At 42.1% G+C, this 21,823-nt stretch overlaps 1 protein-coding gene across 5 annotated transcripts in view; it reads left to right on the top strand.

Annotated features, from left to right (window-relative positions):
- Positions 1-1,024: 1,024 nt before the first annotated feature.
- Positions 1,025-21,823, top strand: part of CPSF6 (cleavage and polyadenylation specific factor 6) — a 34,367-nt gene continuing 13,568 nt past the window's right edge. For 3 of the 5 annotated variants that reach the window (XM_062203259.1, XM_062203257.1, XM_062203258.1), the window contains exons 1-9: positions 1,025-1,147; positions 9,668-9,877; positions 13,014-13,117; positions 17,412-17,557; positions 18,449-18,622; positions 18,752-18,862; positions 19,324-19,828; positions 20,019-20,134; positions 20,944-21,097. In XM_062203259.1, the coding sequence (XP_062059243.1) occupies positions 1,088-1,147; positions 9,668-9,877; positions 13,014-13,117; positions 17,412-17,557; positions 18,449-18,622; positions 18,752-18,862; positions 19,324-19,828; positions 20,019-20,134; positions 20,944-21,097 (1,580 nt within the window). In that variant the 5' untranslated portion in view covers positions 1,025-1,087. The remainder of the gene's footprint in view (positions 1,148-9,667; positions 9,878-13,013; positions 13,118-17,411; positions 17,558-18,448; positions 18,623-18,751; positions 18,863-19,323; positions 19,829-20,018; positions 20,135-20,943; positions 21,098-21,823) is intronic. The other 2 variants (XM_062203261.1, XM_062203260.1) reach the window with 1 other exon arrangement.

The following is a 21,823-nucleotide window of genomic DNA, read 5'->3' as shown; positions in this document are numbered from 1 at the left end:
GAGTGAAAAAGACGAAGCGCCGGCCGCAGCAGCCATTGGAGGGTGAACCAATGGCAAAAAGGGAAGACCTTTCTCTCTCTCTCTCTCTCACTATCCACTCTACCTGTCAAAAAAAAAAAAAAAAAAAAGAGTGAAAAAGAAAGAAGGGTGGGTAGGTGTTCCAAATTGGAGAGGCATTTTGAATAAATCATTGATGGCAACAGGCTCTCACGGAACCCCGGTTGAATCGCTGAGGTTCTCCTGGACCTGTTTCTCACCTGTAAACGAGCTATTTGGGCCTAATGACACTCTCCCCAGTTCCCTTCTGGCTGGGGCATTCTATAATTCTGAGAAAGAAGGCCCCGGCCTCCAGCCACCTTGACTTTGCTGGGTGGGCTCCCAGGTGATTGCATTCAAGTGAGAAGCAGCTGAACTACGCCAGCCAGCGAAAACCTACTGCAGAGCTAAGCAGGGAAAAAATGAAGGAGGGAGAGGGGACAGCGGCCAACGATGCCTGGCGAGGGAGACAGGACACAAACTGTATGCAAATGGCTCAGACCACCAACGGGTCCGTAGCGTGCACCAGGCAGAGCCCAGCGCTGCCCCGGCAGGGTGCAGGAGGACATCGCTCCTGGTCTCTCGGCGCTCCCAGTGCCCGGAGGGTACGGCTTCGTATTTGCGCGTGGAATGCGAACTTCCACCACCGCTAGAAGCCCTGAATGTGAGAAACGTAGGAAAAACGGAGAAACGAAAAAAATTTTTTTTCTTTTTGGGAAACCATTCGACCGCGAAAAGGCGGTCTCTGGAAACCAGCGGTATAGGCCGGCAGCGGAGGGACACAACCTGTCCACGCCGCGCCCCCTCCCCAGCCCAAGCCCCACGCACAAAACAAACGGCCGCAGCCGTCGGGAGGAGGCGCCGCTCCGCCTCCCAGCCAGCACAGCGGCCCCGCTGCAGCGCCCTCGCCGCCCGCCGCCCCCGCCGCGGTCCCTCGGGCCTCGGAAGTGACGCAGCGCGCCCCGCCCCCGCCGCCAGATCCGCTGCTGCTGCCGCGGCGGGCGGATCTGCAGGAGGCGGCGGCGGCGGCGGCGGCCGAGGCCGAGGGAAGATGGCGGACGGCGTGGACCACATAGACATTTACGCGGATGTGGGCGAAGAGTTCAACCAGGTACGTGTGGGCCTGGGCCCGCGCCGCCGACGCGGGCGACGCTGCGGCCTGGACGCCGCGCCGGGGGCCCGCCGCGGGCCGCGAGCCGACGCAGCTGCAGACCGTGCGCCCTTGCCGCCTCTCGGCCGCGGCGCCCCCCTCGCCCCCTCGTTCTACCGCGTCGTTTCGCGGGCCGCGGGCGCTGCGAGCCGCCGCGGGGCCTGGAGCGCGGCCGCGGGCCGCCGTGCAGGCGCCGCCGGCCCCTCCCTCGCCGCCGCGGCCTCGGGGCTCCCCATTGTTGGCGGCGGCCGGCGAGCGCTTTCCCGCCGCGCTAGGCCCGGGCGGCGGGGAGAACGGGCCGCCGCGCCCCCTCCCCCGCCGCCGCCGCCGGCTGGAAGAGGAAGCCCCGGCGGGGCGCGCGCCCGCCGCCCCCGCCGCCCCTTCCCCGGCCGGGCCGCTCGGGCTCCGATTGCTCCCGTCGCTCCATTTTGTCTCGCTGTCCGCGCACGGCCGCCGCATGGAAGGCCGCGTTCACGACCCTTTGTATTCCGCGCGCCCGGTCTCCGGGGCGCTCCCGGCCGCTTTCGGCCGTGGCGCCCTCCTCCTCGTGTCCGTCCCACTTGGTGCAGGCGCCGTCGGTGCGAGCACGTTTGCAACAAGTCCTTGGGTTTGGGGGCGCCCGCTGCTCGCGTGCAAAAGCCCGTGCCCTGTTAATAACGGGGGAGCTTGCAGTGCATCGTAGTCTCAGCCATTCTGGGCCTTTGTGTTGAAAGTAGCCGCGGAGATAAGCGGCTGGGGCCGCGACGAGGAATTGGAGGCGCACAGTGGGGCTTGGATGGAACAAAAAGATGGTTGCTCACGCCCAGATGAGCGTGATGAAGACGTAGACAAGGTGTAGTTTCAAAATACGGAGTGCGAGGTGGGACCCTGTTTTCGGAGGCTCGTCGTTGATCCCCCACCCTCCCCAGCCCGGGCTCTGCTTAGGGTTTGAGAGGTTGCAGGAGGAGCCGGCCAGGATTTCCCAGTGTCCCATCGGACGCGGTTGCCCGCGAGAACCAACTGGCCAAGCATCCTGGGAAAGGAACTCGTCTGTTGCTGGAGTAGTGACGTTTGAGCTCCGAGCCTGCGTTTTCTCTAGTCCCACTTTTTAAAAAAAAATTCATGTATAGTGACCAACTGCAGTGCACCCTAAAAGCTTTTTTTTTTATGTCTTCCAGGTCCGCATACGAAGTTTTAATATCCCCATGGTTAAATGTTTTTTTTGTTTTGTTTTGTTTTCTGTTTCCCTCCATTACGACTTTTACAAATATGCAGACTCAGAATTACTGTTCTGTGTCTTGGGAATGACTGTGTCTCTGGTTTAAGTATTAGAAAAGATATTTCCAAGTGGCTTTAAGTGTTTCCTATGCTGTTAAAGACTGGATGTGTTTAAATGTAACCCTTTGTCAAATGTGAAGTTTGAAAATGTGGTTTTTGAAAACTGCTTACGGTTTGAATACATGATACCAATTACAGGTTAGAAAATTTCCTTGGGCTACACAGATTCCAGTGTTTTAAAGTTGGTAGACCAAGACCTCTAGGAAGTGTCATTTATTTATTTGCATCCAAAAGAGGGCCTGTAACTGCAAGCAAAGGAGCAGTTAAGTTCAAGACTATCTTGGTTGAAGAAAATACATTGCTTCACCTTGCTAGGCACAGTGAAGGAAGAATTGCATGATTTAGAAGCTAAGTTTCTTCAATGCCTCTTCATGAAATATTTTTAGACTTTTGCATACTTAATTTATGAGGGACTTCTCGCTTATCCAGATAACTGGATGGAGTGATACTTTCTTATCCTTGTGCAGTAACTAGTGTTGACTAAGCAGGAGGTAAGAGATTAAAATTTTGTGGACCCACTTTATAGATAGGCTTCTGATCTGCCTGTTGTGGTAATTCTGGTGCATAAAATGACCACAGAAGGGTTGTTGGTCATTTCCAAGGGAAAAAAAAAATCATCAAAATAATTTTTTGAAATCTTATTAAAATTAAAGGTAACCACAACAGTTTTTGTGATGGGTTTATTTCATCTGTACTCCGTTATGAACCAGTGACCTTGTTTCTACTAATGGCTTGTAGTAAACTATGACATTTGATTGATAGAATGTTGTACAGTACTCTTTTAACCAGTCTTCATTTTGGCTCCTAGATTGCTGTAAACATTTATAAAAATCTTTGTTTTTCCATTGTGAACTGCAGTTTTAATGGCATTTGTATAGTTTGGGATTATGTGTAGTCTGTATACTTTGCATCTTCTTGTTTTAACTGGTCATAGCTTTTATGAAATTTGTTGTCGTTTTTATGTTGCTAATGTTACTTTCACACAGTGAGACTTTCAGCAACCCTAGAAGAAACTATTTTGTTTGGGGATGGGGTGAAAATAAGTTAGTGAAACTGTAGTAGCGTTCCTTTCTTCTCCAGATGAACTTAAGACTAGAGAATGAAGAGGAGAAGGCACAAGGGACCCGGCTATTTTTCATGGGTGCTCTGCAGTTCTTAAATTGAAGGTCTTTGGATGTCACAATATTGAGAGCATTTACTTCAGTCGAAGGAGAATTTGAATTACTTTCCTTTTTTAAAAAAGATTATTTATTTGAAAGAGTTACACAGAGAGGAGGAGAGGCAGAGAGGGGTCTTTCATCCACTGTTGACTTCCCAGTTGGCCACAACTGCCAGAGCTGCGCCGATCAGGAGCCAGGAGCTTCTTCCTGGTCTCCCACGCGGGTGCAGGGGCCCAAGGACTTGGGCCACCTGCTGCTGCTTTCCCAGGCCATAGCAGAGAGCTGGATAAGAAGTAGAGCAGCGGGATCTCAACCAGTGCTCATATGGGAAGCCGGTACTGCAGGCAGTGGCTTCACCCTCTATGCCACAGTGCCGGCCCCATGAACTACACTTCTAAACTATACTTCTGTGTTACCTGAATTTGGAGTTGGATAGAAAGCAGTCCTGTGTATCAGTTTAGTTTGAAAGAGGATTTGTACTCAAATGTAGTATTTACTAATTTTTTAAATCCCTTTTTTCACAAGTTACTCAATTTGGGAGGGGGGACTCAATGATAATTTTAAAAATTCAGCTGCTTTCTGAGTATCTATTACGTACCCACGTGAAGTACAGAGTTAGCTGGTTTCTGCCATTGGGGCACACTGTAGTGGGTAGGGAGGATGAGAGGCACCTACATGATTAGATCACACTAACAAGTCCTGTGTTGTAGATACTACTCCTTAATGTATAAAATTGTTGGCAGGGGAAAGGAAAGTCAAGAAAAATTCCGTGAACTTAAGTAGATTGAGTATCCTGTATCTGAAATGCTTGAAACCACAAGTATTTTGAGATTTTGGGTTCTCAGATTGAAGATGTTCAACTCTCCTGTGTACATTCAAGTAGTGTGCATTTGTGCGTTTTGTACATCACTAATGAGCAGAAGCAGTGTAGGAGTTTGCCCAACTTTAAAAGTATTTAGAAGTGGTGGCCAGAGGAAAATTGATTTTAGAAGTTACTGACCTAGACGTCATAATAAGTCAACTTTTATTTAGTGAATGATTTTGCTTTATATTTAACATTATGCATTTACTCTGGCCAGTTTGGACAGTTATGAAAAGTAGCTTTACTTGACAAGGCCAATGCAGCCTTATTTTACTAAGTTTACATTAAATAGAAAACTATCTTAAGACTGTTAAGATCCAAAATAAAGCAGGTAGTGGTTCTTTGAGAAATATGGATAGTCATGTTTGGGGCAACTGAAAGTCTTTTCACTTGATTTTATTTATGAGCTCAGTTAATTTATCTATATCTGTTGAGAAATGCAAAGCCCCTATCCACTTGTCCATTCCCCAATTGCTCACAAAGTTGGACCTGGCCAGAAACTGGGAGTTGAGTACTCAATCCAGGGATCCCACGTGTGTGGCAGGAACCCAGTCATTGGTGCTATCACCCTGCCTTCCGGGGTCCTCATAGGCCAAAGAATAAACCCATAACATGAAGTATTTTCTTTAAAAATAAGTGCAGTCAGCCTTCTGTATTCAAGGATTCTGCATCCACAGATTGAACGACTGGATTGAAAATAGTCTTAAATTTGTGTCTGTACTGAACATGTACAAACTTTTTTTCCTTGTCATGCTTCTTTAAATATTATAGTATAACAGCCATTTACATTGCACCTAGAGTTGTTTAAAGTATATGAGAGCATGTGTACAGGTCACATACAAATACTATGCCCTTTTCTATAAGGGAAGTGCCAATAGGTAAGAGGGTCTCTGGAACCAGATACTGAGGGGTGGTTGTATGTATTAGATTATCTGCTGTTGGATTTTATGTACTATTATGTTACTCCCTTGGTGTAGAGTATGTTTTATAGCTGCAAAATAAAAATTTTCCCGTTTATATTCTCAATTACATCCCATTTAAAAAACAAATAGGAGGGACATTGGTGCGGCGTTGTGACATAGCAGGTTAAGCTGCTGCCTGTAATGCCGTCATCCTATATGAGTGCCAGTTTGAGTTCCAGCTGCTCCACTTCACGTCCAGCTAGCTCCCTGCTGATGTGCCTGGGAGAGCAGCAGAAGATGGCCCAAGTGTGGGATCCTACCACCCACTTGGGAGACCCTGTCAGAGTTCCTGTCTTGTGGCTTTGACCTGGCCCAGCCCTAGCCATTGCAGCCATGTGGGGAGTGAACCAGCAGGTGGAAAATCTCTTTGTTCTCTTTCTCTCTGTAACTGTCTCTTTCAAATACATAAATAAATCTTTTATTTTATTTTTTTAGATTTAATTATGTATTTCAAAGTCATTAGAGGAAGAGGCAGAGCGAGCGAGAGAGGTCTTCCATCCGCTGGTTCACTCTACAGATGGCCGCAATAGTTGGAGCTGCTACTATCCGAAGCCAGGAGCTTCCTCCGGGTCTCCCATGTGGGTGCAGGGTCCCAAGGACTTGGGCCATCTTCTGCTTTCCCAGGCCATAGCAGAGAGCTGGATCAGGAGTGGAGCAGCCAGGACTGGAATTGGCACCCTTATGGGATGCTGGCACTGTGGGTGGCAGCTTTACCTGCTATGCCACAGCGCCAGCCCCAGTAAATAAATCTTTAAAAAGAAACATACAGGGATTTTTAATAAAGTGGTCTTTACCATGTGTTATAGTAGTATTATACCATGCATGCATCATACTGCTATAATTTTAGGACTACAAAAGCAGTGTTGGTGAGGCCCACATTGTGGTATAGCAGGTGAGGCAGCCACGTCGAACACCAGCATCCCATATGGGTGCCAATCCATGTCCTGGCTGTTCACTTCTAATCCAGCTCCCTGTAAATGTGCCTGGGAAAGCAGCAGAAGATGGCCCAAGTTCTTGGGCCTCTTGCTACCCACGGAGGAGGTCCAGAGGAAGCTCATTGCTCTTGGCTTCAGACCAACCCAGTTCTGGCCATTGTGGCCATTTGGGGAGTGAACCAGTGGATGGAAGATGTCTGTCTGTCTCTGTCTCTCAACTCTGCCTTTCAAATAATAATTAAATTTTTTTTAAAAAAAGCATTGTTGGGCCTGTCAGGGAGAATGAAGAAAACTTTGATTGCTATAACAAGGTAATCCTAATAATGTCTTAAAGTATATCTGTGATATTAAATTTTTACGGGGATGGGTGTTTGGAGAAAATATCTGAAATAGTTCTTTGGAGGAAAAGAGTGCTAATTATAAGAAGACTGAAAAACATTTCCTTAAGAGCCCTCATAAGATTTTGGTCATTTTTGCTATCTTATTTTTAGATGCTTTCCTTAATTTGACAAAAGCTATTTGTATGCCATGTAAAACACAATCTTGTAGTGCAAAGTCTTGAGTGGATACCTTACCTTTACAATGGCTGTAGTGATTTAGAATGGGAGGCATTGAAAAAGACAAGTGAATTTTACAACAAACTGTAAGAGCTATTGCTAACTGGAAGTTAGGTATAATGCTCTACTTTATTGGATATAAGCTAGCAAAAAGTAGGTAAGATTGGGCTGCATTGGGTGTCTAATTAAAGGGGTGATGTTGATATTTTCTTATTTCTGAATGTTTTTAAGAGTAGTAATTGAAAAGCCCCTTTACGTAGTAGGCTTTGATGCTATTGACTGTTTTTTCTCTTTGACAAAGTATGAACTGTTATTTTTAGTGTGTTCTGTGAGCTTTCTGTGATACACATTTTGCATAATATCAGAATACGCATGTTTTCTCAACATCAGTGAAGTAGCAACAAAGTAAGGATGTGTTCTGTATTTTTTTTTTAATGTAGAGGATAAGCATGATAATGAACCTGAAAAAGGAAGATTACTGATACTACCAAAGAGTGTGTGCTTTGAGTTGCATTTTTAGTAATGGTGACAAATGTATTCAGATTCATTAATATTTTCCACCAAGTCCAAATGTATTCCATTGGGGTTAGTATTGGAGTACAGGCTCTGGCCTTGGAACAGAGTGAAGCTAACTAGTCCACATGGAAATCAAACTCCAGGACCATGGTCTCAATTAACATCGTACTTCAACAAATTGGAAGCAATACAACATCCGAGCAGATTGGCTGATTCTAAATATTAGTAGAATCATATCAATATGGAAAATTGGTTGATGTCAACCTAGGAATTCCTGGACTTAAAAAATAGTAAGTGATTGTTATGCACCAGGTTAGTGTAGCTGCAGTTAATGCTTGTAAATTATTGTCTGGTTGTGTAAACATTGCACAGATTTAAAACTAATGAAACAAATGTCAAGCAATGCCTTAATCCAGTTTACATAAGTAAAAGTTTAAATTTCAATACTTTTCATCATGCTATTAATAACCCTTGAATTCTTTTTTGCTCTCCCTCAGACTGTATTTTGTGATTGTAATCTCTGCTGAGGAGGATGGAAACACAACTCCCTTTGAATAGTAATAATAATTCTCCTTGAAGTACAGATCTGGATTGCAAGAGAGTTTAAAAGTGCCCACTACTCTTTGTGGAAAGCCTTTTGTTTTTTAAGTGTATGGAGCCCCTGCTGCAGCTACACCATCTGAAGCTTCAGCTACACTGAAACTTCATAACAGAACTCATCTTCCTTTATCTGAATTTTTACTGTCACTGCAATTTGAGCATGTTACTTTGTTTAATAGAAACTCGTGTCTTAGAGATTATTTTGGTGTTTCTGTATAAACAAAATAAAACTATGGCTTTATTCAGTGTGGTCTTAGTTTCTGCCCATTGCTAAAGATGGCTTTATTCTCTGATTACCTTGAGGTCTTGGGCCCCTTAATGACATAAATCTTATAGACATTCTACCTCATAACAAATAAAATGGTTATACAAAGATTCTGTTACATAAAGTAAATTTGGTTACTCATTTATGTATAAGATGAGCTGAAAATGACTTTATATACTGTTACCCTTAGACTTTGTGTATGAATGGTATTTGCCCTTAACAACTCTCTTCTGAATAACAAAACAGTATCCATGCTCCTTGGGGCCCATAGTAATTCCTTGTTGATCTGTTTCCATCATATAACAAATGCTTTCTGTGGTCATTTTCTATCCTTGTACTGGCCCCTAAAACAAGTAGCAGCTTGTTATGTGCCATTTATGTAACAGTTCCTTAATTGTGTCAATGGGAGAGTATATTAATTATCTGACCTCTTGTAATTGTCTCTTTTTTCTTTAATATCTCAATTATTTTACCTCTATGAACAAAATAGTTCACACTGATTTGAGTACTTAGTCTTGAAGAGGGAAGAAGATGAAACTGGAGTTTTCTCCTCTGTTGTAAGCTAATGACCCAGAAAGGATTACCAGAGTCAGTTAATTGGTGTTGAGTGTATTCTGCTAATACCTACATTTTATTTTGTTTTTTGTACTTATTTACAAGTTGAGCCCCGTCTTCCATTTTTTTCTCTTGCTCAGGTATCTATTTCTTTTATTTTCCTCTTCTTGCTTATCACTTAGGTATATAAGTGATATCCACTAGCATTGCTTTAATTCTGCTGGTGACACTCAGTGGCACAGTTTTACTAAATCCTTATTCTTTTCACTCTTTTGCTAATTTACTTGACTAGATATCTAGAAAGTCAGGTAAGCATCAGCTCTTTGTTGACTGAGAATAATAATTACAAGACACTAATTTGCATACATTTTTTCCTTGTTCGTTTGTTAATAACATTTTGAGTCATTTCCATACCTACGTTACTTTATCTCCTTCCTATGGCCAGTTCGCTGTCCTTTTCTGTAAAATATAGCTTTCTCAAGGTTGGGAAACAAAATCTGAATACTATAGAAAATTATAGTTGTATTTTTCTCTGATCAGATATTAAGGACCCATCATGGCTCTGGGATTTTTTGTGTGTGATATTTTTATATCACATTTTCTTTAAAAGCTCATCTATTTATAGTTATTTATTTTTACTTGAGTATTTTACTTCTATCAGATTTTTTAAACAGTTGAATGAATTTATGTTCAAATTTATTTAATGGTAATATGACTATTGTATAATTTAGAGCATTCTTTCTGTACCTCAGGAAGCAGAATATGGTGGACATGATCAGATAGATTTGTATGATGATGTCATCTCTCCATCTGCAAATAATGGCGATGCCCCAGAAGATCGAGATTACATGGATACTCTCCCTCCAACCGTTGGTGATGATGTGGGGAAAGGAGCAGCACCAAATGTTGTCTATACATATACTGGAAAGAGAATTGCATTGTATATTGGAAACTTAACATGGGTAAGTAAAGTTCATACAAGAATTATTGGTAATTTATTTTCAACTATTTTAGTAGTAATGTTTTTGTCCAAATTTTTTTAAAAATATTTATTTATTTATTTATTTATTTATTTTGACAGGCAGAGTGGACAGTGAGAGAGAGAGACAGAGAGAAAGGTCTTCCTTTTGCCGTTGGTTCACCCTCCAATGGCCGCCGCGGTTGGCGCGCTGCGGCCGGTGCACCGCGCTGATCCGATGGCAGGAGCCAGGTGCTTCTCCTGGTCTCCCATGGGGTGCAGGGCCCAAGCACTTGGGCCATCCTCCACTGCACTCCCTGGCCACAGCAGAGAGCTGGCCTGGAAGAGGGGCAACCGGGATAGAATCCGGTGCTCCGACCGGGACTAGAACCTGGTGTGCCGGCGCCGCAAGGCGGAGGATTAGCCTAGTGAGCCGTGGCGCCGGCCAGATTTATTTATTTTAAAGTTAGGTGGAGAGACTGGAATCTTCTGTCCACCGGTTCACTCTCCAAATGGCTACAATAGCCAGGGCTGGGTCAGATAGAAGCCAGGAGCTTCAACTTCATCTCCTTCATGGGTGGCCCATAGCATTTGTGCCATCTTCTGATTTCCCAGGTGCATTAGCAGGGAGCTGGATCAAAAGTGGAGTAGCTGAAACTCAAATCAGCATCCACATGGGATACTGTGAAGACTTAACCTTGCCAAAGCACTGACCCCATTTGTCCAGATTTTTAAGCTAAAAATTTGAAATTATCATATTTGTTTTTCTGTATGTTTGCTTGTGCAGTGAGGGGAATAGCAAGTACCTTTAAGACATTAATTCCAGTTCTTCTAGTTTTGAATTTTGTGGTCATTCAATTTAATAGACATATCAGTTAAGTAGAGTTAAATTATTTATTTAAGAGGTGAGAGGAAGACAGAGAAATGGTCTTCCATCTGCTGGTTCACTCCAAATGGCCGCAACGGCAGGGTCTGAGCTGATCTGGAGCCAGGAACTTCTCCTGGGTCTCCCACACGGGTGCAGGGGCCCAAGCACTTGTGCCATCTTCTACTGCTTTCCCAGGCCATAGCAGAGAGCTGAATCGGAAGAGGAACAGCCAGGACTCGAACTGGCACCCATATGGGATGCCAGCACCACAGGTGGAGGATTAACCTGTGCGCCATAGTGCCAGCCCCAAGTTTAAATTATTTTTATTCTCAATTATCTTTTTGATGTTACTGCTCCTCTCAACTTCAGATATCCCAGTTTACTATGAAAAATGCTGCATAAGGATCTCAAACAAGGAATCAGAAATGTCAGGTAGATGACAGTATTACTCTTGTTTTTAAGATTGCAAATATTTTCTAATTCATATTACAGTTTCAATTCTCTTAATTTTGAAATCTGATTTATAGAAACACTGCCATATATATTTTCATTAGCTGCATGTCCAGCATAGACAAGGGCACTTTAAAAAGTTTGTGAAAAATGGAATTAACAGTATGGTTGGTAGCAAATAGTTAAGATGCCTTCATCCTACATCACAGTACTTGGCTTTGATCCTCAGCTTGAGCTCCTGAGTCCAGCTTCCTGCTGATACTGACCATGGGAAGCAGCAGTGATGGCTCAAGTTAATTAGCTTCCTGTCACCCATGTAGGAGTCCTAGGTTGGTTCCTGGCTTCTGCCCCAGCCATTGTGGACATTTGGGGAGTGAACCAGCTAACAGGCATTCTGTCATTGTTTCTCTCTGTTCTCAGTTTTTAAAAATTTAAAGGTAGGCGCCGGCACTATGGGTTAATTCTCTGCCCTCAGTGCCGTCATCCTATAGGGGCGCTGGTTTGAGTCCCAGCCGCTGCTTTTCCAGTCTAGCTCTCTGCAGTGGCCTGGGAAAGCAGTAGAAGATGGCTCAAGTGCTTGGGCCCCTGCACCTGCGTGGGAGACCGGGAAGAAGCTCCTGGCTCTAGGCTTCAGATCAGCTCAGCTCCTGCTGTTGCAGCCATTTGGGGAGTGAGTCAGTGGATGGAAGGCCCTTCTCTCTGTCTCCTCCTCTCACTGTCTGTAACTCTACCTCTCAAATAAATAAATAAAATCTTAAAAAAAGAAATAATTTAAAGGTAAGTGTTTTGGCACAAAACAGTTTTGGGATCCATGCATACACGGAGTCTTCAAGTTCATAAGAGATGTTTGTCATGAAAAACAATGCATGGACTTAAAATCTTTTTGTACCACCAACTTACCTTTACGTTCCATTTTCTAAAATCTTTTTGATGTGTGTACCCTCCTATTTTTACTGGTATAGAATTTTAAACATATGCACTGAAATACTCATAGAATATTTACAGCTCTACTTAGTTTTTCCATATACTTTAAAAAATCACACTTCAGAAAGTCAAATAAACTTTATACCTTGACATTTTATTAATACCTTTTAAAAAAGGTTTACTTATCTATTTGAAAGAGAGTGAGAGAGCGCACTCATCCTTTCTGCTGGTTCACTCCCCAAATGTCTGCAATGGCCTGGCTGGGCCAGGCTGAAGCCAGGAGCCAGGAGCTTCATCTGGGTCTCCCACAAGGGTGCAGGGACCCAAGCACTTGGCGGTCTTCTGCTGCTTTCCCAGGCACATTAGCAGGGAGCTGGATCAGAAGTGGAGCAGCCAGGTTTTGAACCAGCACCCATACGGGATTCTGGTGTCACTGGTGGCGGTCCCAATAACATTTTAAACTGTTTTATTTACATTTCTTTTAAAATTAAGTGTGAGTAACTTCCCAACCATCAGTCTCTGCCGTCTTGACAATATTGAAACAGTAGCAGTGTAGATAACAGTGTGGTTGTTGAGTAAAAATTTGGATCTTGGTTTTACCCTCTTAGTTTTGTGTAAAGGGCAAGCTCTTTAACCTCTCTGTTGCATCATTAAAATGGGAATTATAGAATTTATGGGATTGCTTTAAGAGAACAAATCTATCTTATCTCTGAGGGCATATATCTTTTAATTTCCGTGCTGTTTAAAATTGGAAATTGACTGGCAGTAGCTGTACTTTGATTATCAGCATTGAATATCCATTTTCTCTTGTTTTTTTCCTAAGTTTACCTTTAAAAACTAAATTCAAAGAATAAAAATCTTAATGTCTTAATGGTTGATGAGGTAAAATGTCTTGCAGTGGACAACAGATGAAGACTTGACCGAAGCAGTCCATTCTTTGGGAGTAAATGATATTTTGGAGATAAAATTTTTCGAGAATCGGGCAAATGGCCAGTCAAAGGGGTAAGATCTTGCTTTCTTTATTTCCTAATATAAGTAGCTGGTGATTGCAGTTTATAAGTTAACTTTCCTTAAAGTTAATGCTGATTACACATGTGTGAAACAAATGATTGTCTACATTGGAAGGAGGATCATGGGCCAAGAGTCATACTCAAAACCAATGGAGTTGATTATGTGGACAGATTAGGCCTATATTCCTTTCTAATTATCCTGAGTTTTCTTCATCTACGGTTGAAATGAAATGACAGTTTTAAGAAGCATTACTGCCTGTGGTTAAGAGATGGGGGAAGATGGGCAGCTGGAGAATACTGTGAGTAACATGAATGTTTTGCTTTGTTTTTTGTTTTTTGGTTTTTTTTTTTTTTTACTACTAAACTATACAAGTGAAGTAGGATCATTATGTAAAAAATTACAAACTACAAGGTATCCAAAGTAGAAATGCAATGCCATAATCTCATTATCCATAGATAGTCAGTCTTAACATTTTACTGAATATACTTTTAGGTTTTTACTTTAAAAATAGTATGACAATACACATGTTTCATAGCAAATATTTGTCAGTAAATAGACATCCTCTCTAATAATGTCTAAATCTTTTCCATTGTATCTTGTATGTTACTGTAATTTACTTTGCCTTTTTGGTTATCTTGATTGTTTCTACTTTTGCCTGTTAACAAATACTGTAACAGGCATTATTTTATAAACATTTTCAGGTGTAGATTTTAGTTTTTTGTTTTTTTTTTTAAGGATAAATTGCCAGATGCAGAATGATAAGGAATGTTTATATTGTTTATCATATCAGTTTATATTAAATTAAGAATATTTTCAAAATATACGCAGAATCAAACAAGTTCTAACCAACTTCACTTCTACAACTTGCTACAAACCACTGTTACTTCTCAGTTGAACTTTTGCAAGAGCTTCCTCACTGGTGTCCTTGCTTTACCCTAATTCTTTCCATTCTTTTAAATTGCATGGGTAATGTTTGACCTGAAGGCCATAGAAGGCCTGCAAAACCAATTGGTCTGGCTCTGCTGAGGCAATCTCAGGCAGGATTCAAAATTCAATAATTCTGTAATAAGCTAATATTTTAAGGTTATAATTTTATATGGCCCACAAATGATATTATTAATGTCCAAATGACCCTTGACAGAAAAATGGTTCCCTGCCCCTGCTTTAAGACATAGAAGGTTAGGGCCGGCACTGTGACATAGTAGCCTAAGCGTGCACCTGTGGTGCTGGGATCTGATATGGGTGCCGGTTGTAGTTCCGGCCGCTCCTCTTCTGATCCAGCTTTCTGCTATAGCCTTGGAAAGCAGTAGAAGATGGCACAAGTGCTTGGGCCCCTGCACCCACGTGGGAGACTTGGAAGAAGCTCCTGGCTCCTGGCTTCGGATCGGCACAGCTCCGGCCATTGCGGCCGTTTGGGGAGTGAACCAGCGGATGGGAGACTTTTCTCTCCGTCCGTCCCTCCCTCCCTCTCTCTCTCTCTCTCTCTCCCTCTTTTATTGTCTCTCAAATAAATAAAATCCTTTAAAAAAAAGTTTAAAAAATAGTGACCTCAGCACTTGCCTTGCTCAGGAATCTTTGAATGACTTCCTTTCTCAGTCATTACCATGTCATTGCCAAGATGATGTGTGATTTGTGTTTTTCTGTCCCTCTCTAACCTTATTCCTTATCACTCCTTTTTCAGCCACATTAGACTCTTTAAGACTTTCTCTGTGCAGAACAATACCTTCTTGTCCTCTCTCTATTTGCTTTTAGTTTTTGTTTATATGTATTTCGCTTCTGGGTTTATCTTTTCCCAGCAGATTGTAAGCTTCACAGGGGCGGAGATACTGTTTTTTGCACTGTTATGTCTGCAGCCTAGGATGGTACCTTGCATGTAGGAAGTGGTGCTGAATAATTATTCAGTAAATTAAGTAGTTTCTTAAGTGTTATGGCTCAAGAAAACTCTAGATCATGTAGCAAAATTTGTTGAGTAGAATAAAGGATCTATTAAAGGGCTATATTAGGGAGAGAAAAATCATCCCCCATTAATCTATGCTATCTGGTAATTGTACGAATTGATAATCTTTCAGTTTTTTTAAATGTATGTATCTCTGAGATAAGGTTTTCACATACTAAAATTTCACTCTTTTAAAGTGTACAATTCAGTGATTTTTAAAATATATTTATAAAGCTAACCACCATTGCCACTAATTCCAGATCATCTCGTCTTAGAAATTCCACACCCAAATGCAATCATATAATATGTTATCCTGTGTGTCTGGCTGCTTTTACTTAGTATGTTTTCAAAGGTTTAACCGTGTTGCGGCATATGTCAGCATTTCTTTCTATGGATGAGTACTTTTCCATTATTGTGGATATAGCACTTTATCTGTTTGAGAAGCAGAGAGAGAGAGAGAGAGCGCGCGAGCGAGCTCCTTTCTGCTAGCTTACTCCCCAGATGCCTGCAGCAGCCTGGGGGCTGAGGCTTGGAGCCAGAAGCTCATTCCAGGTTTCCTGTGTGGGTGGCAGGAACATAACTACTTGAGCCATCACCACTGCCCCTCAAGGTCTGCATTAGCAGAAAACTGGAATCAAGATTAGGAGCCTGGAGGTGAGCCTAGGCAGATGGAGCAGTTTAAAAAAAAAAACAAAAACAAAAACAAAAAACTCCGCTTGTTTATGGACATTTGGGCTGTTTGACTTTTGGTGATTAAGTAAAATACCGCTGTGAATATTTGTGTTCCAGCTTTGACCATATTTTTATTCTGTTGAGCATGTACCTGGGAATAGAATTACTGGATTGTATGATGATGTGTAGCATCTTTCCATTGTGGCAAAAAATGGAAACACTCCAGATGCCCATGAATTGATAGATGGGTTTTTTTAATCTTGTAGCTCTGCCATGAAATTTTACTCTGTCAGAAGGAATGCAGTGATAACAACATGGATAGTACGTGAATACATGCTAAGTGAAAGAAACTGGTCATAAAGGACCACATAGTGTGTAATTCTGTTCATATGCAATGTATGGAACAGGCAAATCCAGAGAGAAAGACTGAGGGAGCTCCCATCCACTTGTTCATTCCACAAATGCACAGTGGCCCTCTTCTGAGGCTGAGACTGGAAACCGAATTCAGGTCTCCCATTTGCATGGTAGGAACTCAGTCACTTAGGTCATCATCACTGCCTTCCAGGATCTGTTTACATGAGCAGGAAGCTGGAGTCAGGAACTAGAGATGGGTCTCAAACGCAAGTACTCTGATAAGGAATGTGGGCATCTTGACCACTATGCTAAACACTCGTCCCAAATTAGACATTCTGACTGACTTTTATAATTTATGAAAATGTTTTAGAGAAAATGAAGTGAATTCATATAGCTTTAAGAAATATTTTCAGGAGCTGGTATTGTGGTACAGTGGGTTAAGCATCCACTTGAGATGCGGGCATTTGTAATAAGTACTAGTTTGAGTCCCAGCTGCTCTGCTTCCCACCCAGCCCCATGCTAATGCACCTGGGAAAACAGCAGAAGATGGCCTGAGTACCTGGGCCCCTGCCACCCACATGGGAGAGCTGGATGGAATTCTAGGCTTCTGGCTTGAGTCTGCCCCAGCCCTAGCCATTGCAATCATTTGGGGGAGTGAAACAGTGGATGGAAAATATTTCTCTCCTCTCCCTTTCTTTCTTTCTCTCTCTCTCTCTCTCTCTGTATAGATATATATATATAATATATGCACATATATATACAGAATATATATATATTCCCCCTTCTCCCTCCCTCTCACACTCCCTCCATAACTCTCTTTATCTGTAACTCTGCATTTCTAATAAATGTTAAAAATTTTTTTTCAGGTTTTTATTTGAAATTAGGTAAAAGTAAATTCAGACCATTTCCTTTTCAATAAATGTAATATGTAATATTGGGCCAGTGTTGTGGCTCAACAGGTTAAGCCACTGCTAGTGACCGCTGCATCTGTTATGAGTGTCAGTTTGAGTCCCAGCTACTCTGCTTCCAATCCAGCTTCTTTGCCAGTGTGTCTGGAAAGGCAGTGGAAGATGGCCCAAGTACTTGGGTCCTTACAACCCATGTACAAGACCATGATGGAGTTCGTGGCTCCTAACTTCAACCAGGCCCAACCTTGCTTTAGGGATCATTTGGGGAGTAAACCAGCAGATGAAAGCTCTGTCTCCATATGCCTTTCCTTCTTATCTGTCACTCTGCTTTTCAAATAAATAAGTCCTTTTTAAAGATAGCTGTAGTATTAATCTCTCCTCACTTTCTGCCCTCATCCCTTTAAACATCTTTTAGGTTTGCCCTCGTTGGTGTTGGATCTGAAGCATCTTCAAAAAAGTTAATGGATTTGTTGCCTAAAAGAGAACTTCATGGTCAGAATCCTGTTGTAACTCCATGCAATAAACAGTTCCTGAGTCAATTTGAAATGCAGTCCAGGAAAAGTAAGCAATTCCCCCCAGAGGCTTTTATTCAAATATGTTCATTTTAACCAGTTGGTAGCATGTATTAGGTGTTATATTAGGGAAATCATTGTAATATTCAGTTCATTGGGGAATCCATCCCAGAAAAATTCCCATTTTAATTTAATCACTGATTATGGTTGTGGGCCCATGTATAGGGAACCAGCTCCCGTTCCATTTTTCTCCTGATGTCACAGACCTGCTACTATACAACAGAGTTCATATTCAATAGTGCTGCCATTCTTGTCCTATCATTCTCATCTTAGAGAAAAGATCTAGATTCAAATTCTTAGATTGGAAGAAAGCTATATGGATGTGTGTTATGGTGTGGGAGAGACCACTGATAACCAGAAAATATTTGTTGATTTTCTGCTTGGCACCAAGACCTTTCACCACTTGGTAAAGTGATTGTAGAGAAGACTTGCCATTGCACACACCAAATGTTATCATTGAAAGCAATAATATGGATGACCATGCAATTCACAAAGATTCAAGTGGTTGTTTTTCTTTTAATGTTTTAGCACTTAAGACATAACTGAAGAATATGTTACAAAATTTAAATGATCTCTTTGCTACTGAAATTAAGATTTCTGTTGAAGAATTTCAGTCTTGGCTGCTGCAGAGTACTGGTATTTTGAAAGTGATTCATTTAATCATTGGAAATATATTTAAACTGGTATTTTGAGACTTAAATAGATGTGATTGTTTTCCTAACCAATACTTTTCATGTAGCTTGCACAGACCCAAGGCATCTGAAAGTTAATATATAGCATAAATGGACTTTGAGGTAGAATTATTGTTTCTAGTAACAGTGGTTACATTTCAGAAAGCTGTTCTAATAAGTGCTATTTATGAGTATTTGGATATTTGCAGCTACACAATCAGGACAAATGTCTGGGGAAGGTAAAGCTGGTCCTCCAGGAGGCAGTTCACGTGCAGCATTTCCACAAGGTGGTAGAGGACGGGGCCGTTTTCCAGGGGCTGTTCCCGGTGGGGACAGATTTCCTGGGCCAGCAGGACCAGGAGGGCCACCCCCTCCTTTTCCAGGTAAAATTTTACTTAAATTACCATGGATAAAACATGTCTACCTAATACCTCTTTTCCTTTTCTCTCTTTTTCAAGTAATGCATTATTAATGTGACTTACTCTCCTTGTTATGCTATTTTTGGAATCCAGGAAATTTGATCAAGCATCTTGTTAAAGGAACTCGGCCTTTGTTCCTGGAAACTAGGATTCCATGGCATATGGGGCACAGCATAGAGGAAATACCCATTTTTGGCCTAAAAGGTCTTTATTTTTCTCCAAACTTGCTTGACTTATATATAGAATATTTACATCAGTCTTATTTTCTTACCTCTTAAAAATCCTTTCAAGACCATTTTTCCTTGTTTCACTTTCTAGCTTGGCATCAGAGTAGAATATAAGGTGGGTGATTTCACTGTAAGAAGTGTGTGTACACTGAAAGATGGAAAATATTTCTAAGCACTGTAATCTTTTTTAGTAGTTTTTGTTACGTAATTTTTGCTAAGCATAAATTGAGCTAGTTAAATTTGTAAGGATATCCTTCACCTTTGTAGTTGTTAGCGTAGCATTTACCTTATGGGTTTTGTATAAAGAGAATTTTGGTCTGTGAGTTATGCTTTAAAAGTATAATAATCTTGGCATATAAATGTTAAAAGTATCTTTGTTATTAAAATATTTTCTCTCTCTCTCTCTCTCTCTCTCTCTCTGTCTCGTTTATTCTATAGCTGGACAGACTCCGCCACGTCCACCCTTGGGTCCTCCAGGCCCACCTGGCCCACCAGGTCCTCCACCTCCTGGTCAGGTTCTGCCACCTCCTCTAGCCGGGCCTCCTAATCGAGGAGATCGCCCTCCACCACCAGTTCTGTTTCCTGGACAACCTTTTGGGCAGCCTCCACTGGGTCCACTTCCTCCTGGCCCTCCACCTCCAGTTCCAGGCTACGGCCCCCCTCCTGGTCCACCACCTCCACAACAGGGACCACCTCCACCACCAGGCCCTTTTCCACCTCGCCCACCTGGTCCACTTGGACCACCCCTTACACTCGCTCCTCCTCCGCATCTTCCGGGACCACCGCCAGGTGCCCCGCCGCCAGCTCCACATGTGAACCCGGCTTTCTTTCCTCCGCCAACTAACAGTGGCATGCCTACATCCGATAGCCGAGGTCCACCACCTACAGACCCATATGGCCGACCGCCACCGTATGATAGGGGTGACTATGGCCCTCCGGGAAGGTACGTTAATTTGCAGCAATGAAAGTGTTTCATTGGTAAAAGATGGTGGTTTTGTAGGAAAATAACATGGAAATGTAACTGCTATCTCTAAGATATACATCAAAAACAGCTAGTGTAAAGTGCATTACACTGTTAACACTAACTTAGAAAATCTGTTGGGTTTGACTTACAGTTTCTTTCTATTTTAAAGGGAAATGGATACTGCAAGAACACCATTGAGTGAAGCTGAATTTGAAGAAATCATGAATAGGAACAGGGCAATCTCAAGCAGTGCTATTTCAAGAGCTGTGTCTGATGCCAGTGCTGGTGTGTATATTTCTCCCTAAGTTCATAATTCTTATGTGAAATGATCTAAACTTAAAAGCAGTCCGAAAGATATGTCATTTATGTTTAATAGTTCTTTTTGTATTCTCAAATTGTTACCAGTTTCTTATAAAGCATTGGAGGAAGCAGTACTGTCGCAGTATAGCAGAAAGACCTCACATTTTAAGTTATCAAGTGTTAATTTAAGTGTTGGCCTTGACATTTAATGGTTTCAGAGACCTTCAGACAGCTTATTCAGTCTCATAATTACAAAATGATCAACTGTTTGACACAGCTGTGGTGATACCAGATTTTGTTAATTTGATTAATTTTAGTTTTTGCAAGTTTTGAAACCAAAAAAACACTGTTTTCTGTGATTGTTTTGAGGTGCTCTACTTGAGTAAAATACTTTTCCACTCTTATCCCTACGTGGCTTGGCAGTGTTTCCCATCAAAAGTTATTGTTTTTAAGGTTTATTTATTCATTTGGTTGAAAACCAGAGGGACAGAGGCATGGAGAGATATCTTGTATCTACTGGAATACTCAAGTGCCTGCAACAGCCAATGTTGGACTAGGCTGAAGCCAGGGGCCCAGAACTCCACTAGGGTCACCTGTGTGGGTGGCAGGGATCCAAGCAACTATTGCATTCCCAAGCACATTAGTAGGAAGCTGGATTAAAAGTGGAGTCTCTGGGACATTAACTTGCATTCTAATATGGATGTGGGTACTCCAAGTAGTGGCTTAACTTGCTGAGCCACACCAGCCCTCCCCAAAATTTACTTGACTTCAGTGCCCTTTTTTTTCCCCTACAGGTGATTATGGGAGTGCTATTGAGACTTTGGTAACTGCAATTTCTTTAATTAAACAATCCAAAGTATCTGCTGATGATCGTTGCAAAGTTCTTATTAGTTCTTTGCAAGATTGCCTTCATGGAATTGAGTCCAAGTCCTATGGTTCTGGATCAAGGTAAAACTTTCCTGTCTCCTGTTGAAACCTGCTAGTTTACAAAAGGAAAAAATACTGTGTTTGGGACTTTAAAACAAAAGTTTGATGTACTTACTGTTTACTCAGCAGCTGGAATGATTTTTTTAAACTCTAAGTCAGATGTTAGGCGTTTGCTTAAAACCTGTCAAAGGCTTCCACTTAGGCTTAGGGTAGGATTATAAACATTGAGGCACTGTGTGTTGTAGTCTCTTTTAGCCTCATCTTGTACTTCTCCCCATACTCACTCTCTAGCCATATTGATCTATCTCTTCCTCTGGGCACATCAAGTGTTTGACCATCTTACTTTGTACTTGATATTCCTTCTCCTAGGAACCCTTTTCCCTGGCTCTTCACATTCCTTGGCCCCTTATCCTTCTCCTTGTCTCAATCTAATTTCTTAAGAGGGTCTTCTCCCAGATCAGTGTGTCATATCCTTCTCTTACTTGCCATAACCTATTCTTATTTGTTACTTGTATTTCATCTCATTAGAACATACTGAATGATAGCAGGGATTCCATCTAACTTACCTGTATTTCTAATGCTGAAATTTTGCCTGGTACAGTGTGGTGCTGAGTGAGTGAGTGAGTGAATGAATTAATGAATGTAGTTGCTTGCTTTCAGAATTCCTGCCAACTGCCCTGGAAACATTATATGTTTTTGAAAGGTGTCTTTAATCTTCACATAATCTTCCTTTAGTATATGTTATCT

This window comes from Lepus europaeus, chromosome 10 (assembly GCF_033115175.1).
Source record: "Lepus europaeus isolate LE1 chromosome 10, mLepTim1.pri, whole genome shotgun sequence".
In the NCBI taxonomy this organism is placed as follows: domain Eukaryota; kingdom Metazoa; phylum Chordata; class Mammalia; order Lagomorpha; family Leporidae; genus Lepus; species Lepus europaeus.
The sequence above is the reverse complement of the archived record's forward strand: the minus strand, read 5'-3'. Positions and strand labels throughout refer to the sequence as shown.